The sequence below is a fragment of the Ooceraea biroi genome, unplaced genomic scaffold (genome assembly GCF_003672135.1).
Source record: "Ooceraea biroi isolate clonal line C1 unplaced genomic scaffold, Obir_v5.4 UnassembledTig81, whole genome shotgun sequence".
Classification (NCBI taxonomy): Eukaryota; Metazoa; Arthropoda; class Insecta; order Hymenoptera; family Formicidae; genus Ooceraea; species Ooceraea biroi.
Genome location: NW_020825174.1, coordinates 16,219 through 25,099, shown reverse-complemented (window position 1 = coordinate 25,099; position 8,881 = coordinate 16,219). Strand labels below are relative to the sequence as shown.

General features: G+C 62.3%; 1 protein-coding gene across 1 annotated transcript; it reads left to right on the top strand.

Annotated features, from left to right (window-relative positions):
- The first annotated feature begins 6,302 nt into the window (after positions 1 to 6,302).
- On the top strand, positions 6,303 to 8,105 carry LOC113563539. Its single transcript, XM_026975192.1, has one exon. The coding sequence runs from the start codon at positions 6,303 to 6,305 to the stop codon at positions 8,103 to 8,105; it is 1,803 nt and encodes a 600-aa protein (XP_026830993.1).
- Positions 8,106 to 8,881: the final 776 nt, after the last annotated feature.

Below are 8,881 nucleotides of genomic sequence, written 5' to 3'. Positions count from 1 at the left end.
TCCCCCCCCCCCCGCCGAAGCCGACCGGGCGGGAAGAGCCGGCGCGACCCGCCCCCCCTAATAAGAAAAAAACGGGGGCGGCCAAGAAAGGGCCAGGGGGAGAGAAAAGGGGAGGGGCTTGGACGGGCGGGAGGTAACCCCCGCCCAGCCTGCGCCCCGACCTGAACCCCCACCGTCCCAACAGAAGGCGCGCCCACTGCCGCCTCCGCCCCCCTCGACCGCACAGGGCGAGGTCTGGGCGCGGGTGGTGGGGCGCAAGGAGGCGCGGGCCGCTAAGAAGGCAGCTTGTCCTTCGGCACCGCCCCCGCCTACGACGACACGAGGAGGGACGCCCCAGCAATCGAAGGGGAAGGGAGGAGGAGCTAAGGCCCCACCTCCTCCCCCCAAGAAACCCCGGGTGCGCAAGCCGCCCGCCTCCGCGGCCATCACCTTGAATGGCCCGGAGGAGGGATATGCGGCAGCGATGGCCGCCTTCAAGGCGGCCATCAGGCTGGAGGACCTCGGGATCCCTCACGTTCGAGTAAAGCGGGCCCTAACCGGGGCCCGCATACTCGAGGTTCCCGGACCGGATGCCCACGCCAAGGCCGACAAGCTGGCGGAGGGCATCCGGGGGGTCCTCACGGATGGGCAGTGGTCGGTGGTCCGCCCCACCAAGAAGGCCGAGATGATGGTCCGGGGTCTGGAGGACTCCATCTCGGCCAACGAAGTGGCGGCGGCCATCGCCACTGCGGGGGCTGCAGTCCCACTTCGGTGGAGACGGGCCCCATCAAGGAGGCCCCGGATGGCCTGGGCCGAATCTGGGTCCGGTGCCCCGCCGTTGCGGCCCTTAAGGTCGCGAAGCAGGCCCGGATCCAGATCGGCTGGACGAGAGTGGGGGTGGTGCTGCTGGAGCCACGCCCCCTCCAGTGCTATAAATGCCTGGAGGTGGGGCACGTACAGCAGCGCTGCCCCAACCAGGAGAATCGCGGTGATCGGTGCTACCGTTGCGGCGGCACTGGTCACCGCGCCAGGGACTGCCCCGCCGAGGCCCCACACTGCCCGCTCTGTGCGGACCTGGGCAAGCCTGCGGGGCATCGCCTGGGGGGTCCGGCTTGCGCCCGCCATAACAGCGGGCGCAAAAAGAAGGGAAGAAGGGCAGCGGCGGAGGGGTCGGGGACATCTAATGCCCCCGTTACGCCCGCCCCGCGGCCCGGACCCCCCTCGAGACAGGTGGAGGAGCGGGGCGTTGCGACGGAGGAAACTCCAATGGAGCAGCGCCCCCCAAACGACCCCGAGCAGACCCCGGGGCGGGAGGAGGAGCGAAGGGGACTGCCGGGGGTTTGGCCCTCCCGGCAGCAACGCCCACGACCGGCGAAACGGGGGAGGAGGGTTCGCCCCCTCCCCCACCGAGGGAGTTGAAACCGGGGCGGACAACGCCGCCCCCCCTACCGAGAAGGCTGACCTGGAGGAGGTTGTAATGGCCGATCAGTAATGGCCCTACACCTCCTCCAGACCAACCTAAACCACGCCCGCCGGGCCCAAGACCTGTACGTCCACAGCCTGGCGGAGCGTGGTTTCGGGTTGGGGATCGCGGCGGAGCCATATCGCGTGCCCGTCGACCACCCACACTGGGCCGCCGACGGGCGTGGCTCCGTCGCGATCACATGGTGCCCCGCCGCGGGCTCCCCCCCTATGACTCTGATTGAGTCCGGGGGGGGTTCGTGGCGGTCGCGTGGGGAGACGTCGCCGTGGTCGGCTGCTACGCGTCTCCGGCAATGGGCCTCGCCGAATTCGAGGAATACCTGGATCGGGTGGGGGAATGCGTGAGTACGCGCCTTCTCCCCCGCCCAGTCCTGATCGCGGGGGACTTCAACGCGAAGTCTTGCGTCTGGGGTTCCCCGCGGTCGGACGCCAGGGGCGAGGCCCTCGTCGATTGGGCGGCGACTCTGGGCCTGTGCGTCCTGAACACAGGCTCGGAGAGCACCTGCGTGCGGTGGCAGGGGGAGTCAATTGTTGACTTGACTCTGGCCAACCCTGCTGCTGCACGCAGAGTGTCGGGGTGGAGGGTGGAGTCGGGCCTGGAGACATTGTCGGACCACGTCTACATCTCCATGGCCCTGGCTCCGCCCCCAGGGACGAACCCACCCCCTCGCCGCCCGGTCGGAGGCGGCCGACCACGGCGATGGAAGATTAAGGAAATGTGCGGGGACACGCTGATCGCTAGTCTCCTCGCGGCGACATGGCCGGACAGAAGTCCGGCCGAAGACGTGGAGGAGGAGGCCTCCTGGCTTCGGGGCATAGTCACGGACGCGTGCGACGCGTCGATGCCCCGAGCCGGGAGGCCCCCAGGCCGGCGGGCCGCATACTGGTGGTCGGGGGAGATTGCCGAACTTCGGCGCTCCTTCGTCCGCGCCAGGAGGCGCTTTTTGCGCGCCCGCCGGTCAGGGATTGCCGCGAGGATCGACAATGCCTATGGGGAGTACCGTACGGCGAGGTGCTCCCTTGGGCAAGCGATCAGCCGGGCCAAGGACGGGGCCTGGGACGATCTCCTCCGGAGTATAAACAGGGACCCGTGGGGGCGCCCCTACAAGCTTGTTATGGGCAAGCTCCGCCCTTGGGCGCCCCCGATCACGGAGTCCCTACCTCCGCAGGTGAGGGAGGCTATTATCGACGCCCTCTTCCCAGCGGGAGAGGGCGTTCCCCCCCTCACCGAGGACCGGCCTCGCGAGCACGAGGCTAACGAGGTCCCGGAGGTTACTCCGGAGGAGATGGCCGGGTGCCAGAAGGGGCTAAGGGGCAACAAGGCCCCGGGCCCCGATGGTATTCCCGGCAAGGCTTGGGTCCAGGCCCTCGAGGTCCTGTCCCCGCACATGAGGCAGCTGTTCAACAGCTGCCTCAGGAAGGGTAGGTTCCCCCCATCTTGGAAGAGGGCCAAATTGGCCCTCATTCCTAAGGGGAAAGGCAAGCCCGCGGACGAGCCTTCCGCGTACCGGCCGGTGTGTCTGCTGGACGAGGCGGGAAAAATGTTTGAGCGAGTGGTGGCTTCCCGCATCGTCCGGCATCTGTCCCGGAATGGTCCGGGACTTAGTGACGGGCAGTACGGCTTCCGTGAGGGCCGTTCGACCGTGGACGCGATCAAGCGCGTCAGGTCCCTCACGGAGGCCGTAACCGCGGCCGGGGAGGGAGTTGCAGTCGCTGTGAGCATTGACATACGCAATGCTTTCAACTCCCTCCCCTGGAACGCCGTGGTGGAGGCGATGCGCCATCATCGCCTCCCTGCCTATCTGGTGGACACCGTCCTGGACTACTTCCGGGACAGAAGAATGGAGTACACCGGCCGGAACGGTGAAACACGCGGAAGGCTGTTGACACGCGGGGTTCCGCAGGGGTCCGTGCTGGGCCCGTTGTTGTGGAACCTCGCGTTCGACAAGGTACTGCGGGCTGCCTTGCCCCCGGACTGCCACCTGGTGTGCTACGCGGACGACACACTGGTGGTGGCCGGGGCCCCTGGATGGGGGGAGGCGATACGGATGGCCAACTGGGCGGTGGCATGCGTGGTTCGCGCCATACGCGCCCTGGGTCTGGAGGTCTCGCCGCACAAGTCGGAGGCCGTCTTCTTCCACGACGGCCTCCGCGGTGCACCGCCTCCAGCCCAGATCATGGTGGGGAACGTCCCAGTCCCGGTGGGGCCCAGTATTAAGTACTTGGGCCTCACACTGGACGGCCGCTGGTCGTTCGAGGACCACTTCGTGGGGTTGGCCCCCCGGTTGGAGCGGTTAGCGGCGGCAACCAGCCGCCTGATGCCCAACCTGGGGGGCCCGAACGAGAAGGCTCGCCGCCTATACGCGGGAGCGATCCGGTCGGTGGCCCTGTACGGGGCACCGGTGTGGGCGGACGATTTGGCGGTCACCAGCCGGGCGGAACAGGCCGTCCGGCACTTCGAGAGAAGGGTGGCCGCCCGTGTCGCCCGCACGTACCGGACCGTCTCCCATAGGGCGGCGACGGTCCTGGCCGGCACCCCCCCAATCGCCCTGCTGGCGCCCGTGTACGCGGACGCGTACGAGCGGGTGCGGCAGGCGCGGGAAAGGGGTGCCCGTTTAACGGCCAGGGCCAAAGAGGTCCTTGGACGACAGGCGAGGCAACAGGCGCTGCTTGCATGGCAGCGCCAATTGTCCGACCCGACAATCCGGTCGGGTCGGCGGGTTGCCGAGGCCGTCCATCCCTGCCTGGCTGAGTGGCTGGACAGGGATCGGGGCGGAGTGACGTTCCGCATGGCTCAGGTGCTCTCCGGACATGGGTGCTTCGGGGAGTACCTGAGCCGTATAGGGCGCGAGCGCGGACCACGCTGCCACCACTGCGGCGCGGACCAGGACACGGCGCAGCACACGCTGGAGGAGTGCCCGGCGTGGGCGGAGAGGCGCCGTGTCCTGGTCAATGAGATCGGCGGGGATCTCTCCCTCCCGGCGATCGTACGCGAGATCGTTGGGAGCGAGAGGTCCTGGAAGGCTTTCTCCTCCTTCTGCGAGGAAGTCATCTCGCGGAAGGAGGAAGCGGAAAGGACGCGGCAGGCGGCCGATCCTGCCCCGCGGCGGGGCGGAAGGGGGGCGAGGGACGTCGGCAGACGGCGGCGGCGACGGCCGCCCAGCTGACCTCGCCGGGGGGGTCAGGTGTAACCCCCCCCCACCCCCTCTAAGAGGAACGAGGCGGCAAGCCTGGAGGAGGGGGACGGGGCCACGCGTACAAGTGGCCCCCTCCCGGGTTAGGAGGCGGGGCCGGCACAGCCTTAAGCTGTGTCGGCGTCTTTTTGGGGGACGGGGGTATCGGGCGGGTGACAGAGCACCTTTACGAAGTGCTCTGGGGGGTAGGTCTGTGTGTGGTACACAGGCCGTCCCCACGCCGGGCCGGCGGGGCATCTGCCCGGGCCTGCGTTCACTCGCCCGATACGACACGGCATTGCATCCGGCAATGTCGTGTGCGCGGCGGGTCCACGGTGGGGGCTGGGAGCCTGGCCATCGGCCAGGCGCCCGGGGAGGTGGTCGGCGGGGTATTTGCCCGGGCCACTCTCGACACGACGTCCTTGGACGTCGCGTCCCCTACGGTGGACGGGTGGGATGGGAGGGCGAGAGCTGTTTTGGGATGGACAGCCCTCGCCCTACATAAACCCCCCCTCTATGATGGGGGGTCCCTGTGGAGCGGTGGGTTGCCACGCTCCATGGGGTGGGACGGGCCCGCATTTGCGGGCACGCGTTGCCGCAGCGCGTGGGACCGTATACTTGGTGGGGGAAGCCCGAAGAATCCGTACGCGGTTCCGGGCTTGCCCATAACAAACACCAGGGATGGCAACTGGAGGTGGTTTTAGTGAGTACGAGTCTCACACTCCCCTCGCGCTCCGCCCAAGGGGCGCGAGGGGGCCCATGACGGGTTTCCCCTCCGAAAAAAAAAAAAAAAAAAAAAAAAAAAGGTTAGGTTTCCCTCAGGGGCTACGTCCTTCAAGTCTGGAGGGCGTAGTATGGGAATTAACGCTCCCAAGGTACCCGAGTTTCCGTAATTCCTCCGTAGCGGGTTACAGTCACACATTCAGGCATCCATCACATTCATACGCATTCACACACATCCACACACATCCATACACTCACACACAGGCACACACACACAATAGTTTACTTTATTTTACTCACACATTCCGCACATTTACACAACACACACACACATTCACACACACACTCACAAGCCCGCCTACGGAGGAACCGGAGGTTCTGCGGAACCGCGAGGACTGGGGCCCTCTATAAAAACCCCAGGTCGACCCGGCACTTAATGTGGAAGGATGGTCCACATTAAGAAAGAATTAAGGATGAATAGAGGGAGCTGCCGGCCCCTATAGGAAGGATGATGACGACCAAGGCAAGTTTATAAGGATGACGAATCAAGGAAGACAGACCCACGGCAACGACCCTGGCTATTCTTATGGACTACGGCTCCGATTTCAACACGGCGATGAGGTGATCCGCAACGTTGGAATCGGAGATTTTCGGACGGATGCTCGGCAACGACCCGGGCTACGTTTAAGGAAAGGAGCTTCGAACTTGTGAGGGTTGGTGCACGATCAAGTTCGGAGAATTAAGGATGACCAAGGCATGATACACGGTTATGAGAAGGATGTCTCCTACGATCTAAGGAAAGGAATCTTGGGGGTGTCTCCCCCCCTAGTAACTGGACGGACGTACGATGATGGATGAAGCTACCACAAGGACGACGTACATTCATAATGATGGATGGAGAGGCGATTCGAGGCAGGGTCCGCGTTAAAACCCAAAATATTTATGATGGACAAGACGCACAAAAAGGAAAAAGCCCCTGTTTCTCGGATGAGCAGGGACCCCACGGAGAAGAGTTTAGGTTGCCGGAGCTCTGATCTAGATAATGCGAAGCGGCAAGGTGACGGTTGGACCCTAGGGCCGTCATCGGAGGTGACAGTTACTAGGTTGGCCCCTCGGGGTGACGACACGGCGAGCACAATGAAACACGAGATGATTACGGAACAGCAAATGGTGATACCTGGAACAGATGACGACGTGTTTATTATAGAGGATAACGAGAACGACAAACGGAAGAGCCCGAAGATTACGGGTACGAAGAGGAAGGCTTCTACTCCGCAGAAAGAAGCGAAAAGGAAGGAGGGAGAAAGCGAAAGCGAAATGGAGATGACCCTGTTGATGGCGGAAGAAGAAGACAGAGAGGATAGAGATGGAGAGGAGGTAAGCTTAAGATACCGGAGGATCCTACGACAACGGATGGCGGAGATGCAGGAGATAGTGCTGGACACAGGAAGTAAGATGGGAAAGAAGGCATATGCAAGGATGTTAGAAATGATAGATGAGGCGAAGGTGGTGGTGGAGAAGCTTGCTCTGGTGTCAGCCGTGGAGGGGATGAATCGCTCAAGGAGTGGTGAAATGTGGGAGGAGATGAGAGAGATGCGGAAGGAGATGACTGAGCTGAGGACGAAGAATGGTGAGCTGGAAAAAGAAATGGCAGCATTAAGTACGAAGGTTACTTACCTGCAGCAGCGTGGCGAAGAAGATCCGAAGGAGCCCACAGTGACGGAGAGGAGGAGACCCACAGGATACCTGGAGGCGGCGATGAGTTCAATCCCACGGCGACCTGAAACAGAAAGAAGAAAAGTTATTAGAGTGGAAGAAAGAACTGGGATAGAAAGCAGAGGAAAAAAGGAGAAGACTAAGGATGGGAATAGGAAGGTGGATGGAGAAGAGGAATGGATAATGGTTAGGCACAAAGGAGCGAGGAAGCAGAGTAGAGGAGAAGGGAGCAGAGGAGGCATGGCGGAGGATAGAAGAATGATAGAGAGGAACACAAGGATCCCACTGGTGACGGAGGCTGTGGTGATCTCGTGTGGAGAGAAGGAAAGGAGAAAGGAGCTCTTGAGCAAAGCGAAGAAAAGTATTTCGTTGGAGGAGCTTGGAATTAAAAACTCAAGGATGCGGACAACAGCAACAGGAGCGACTCTCATCGAAATCTTAGGAGAGAGCAAGAAGGAGAAGGCGGATAAGTTGGCGGAGAGACTCAAGGAGTTCTATGAAGGAGAACCGATGAAGGTGACCCGGCCGACGAGGAGAATAGACCTCAGAATTAGTGGTTTAGGAGAAGACACAACGGAGGATGAGGTTACGGAGGCGATTGCCAAAGAAGGAGGTGGAAAGATGGAAGAGATCAGAGTAGGAAGGATTGGATGGTCGAGGAGAGGCTATGGAATGGTATGGGTATCGTGCGAAGCGGAGGTGGCGAGAAAAGTGATGGAGAAGGAGAGGATAGGCGTAGGATGGATGCGGGTACGCGTGGAGAGAATAGAGGCGAGAACACTGAGGTGTTACAGGTGTCTTGAGTCCGGCCATACTGGTGTCACGTGTGACAGTAGTGTGGACCGATCGGGCACCTGCTTCAGGTGCGGAAACATCGGGCACAAGGTGAAAGAGTGTGAGAACCCGGTGAGATGCGTGGCGTGCGTCTCACTGGGTATGGACGGTGGCCACGCGATTGGTGGACCAGGGTGCAACGCTCACACGGAGCGGAAGAAGAGGATGGAGAGCGAGAACACGGGAGGGGCCGGATAACATCACCGGTCCCATAAACAGAGGGAAGGTGGCGTAAGCCACGGAGTGGAGCGGGGGGTGGAAGTTTGTGTTGTCCTAAATGTACTTACCTTTTTTTCCCTAATCCCTATTTTCCTTATCCCTTTCCCCTTCCATCCTTACGGCTCCTGCTTCTCCTGTTGATGGGGGGCCCGGAGTGATGCATTGGTCGTGCCTGGGTTCCCCTGTCTGAGGGAGGGGCGGGAGTCGGTCGCGCGCGGTGGGGTTCGTGGGGTGGGCTTTCCTCTCCTCGGGGTGGGACGACCTTCGGCTAATCCGGATGAATTAGCTGGAGGTCACAAATCCTTCGAATGGAAGGTCGTGGTGGAGCGATGGCTGGCCTCGCTCTGCCACGGGGGGTAAGGCCCCACGCGGGGCTGCTGGGGGTAGCGATGAGTGCGCCCTCAGCGAAACGCGTACCGAGGGGAGGGGGGGCCCTCCGGGGGCGTTGCTACGGCGGCGCTCTCGGGGCCCTTGAACCTTGGGCAGGCCAGTGACGGTGGTTTACCGGGGTATACTCTGGTTGGCGAGGAATCGGGCTTCGGCCGACTCGCGTCCTAGAGTGAGTCCCCGGACACCCCCGAAGGGTCACCGGACCCGGAGGGATGGTCATAAAGCTTCCATCGTCTAACAAAAAAAAAAAAAAAAAGGTTAGGTTAGGTTAGGTTAGGTTAGGTTAGGTTAGGTTAGGTTAGGTTAGGTTAGGTTAGGTTAGGTTAGGTTAGGTTAGGTTAGGTTAGGTTCCCCTCAGGGGCCTG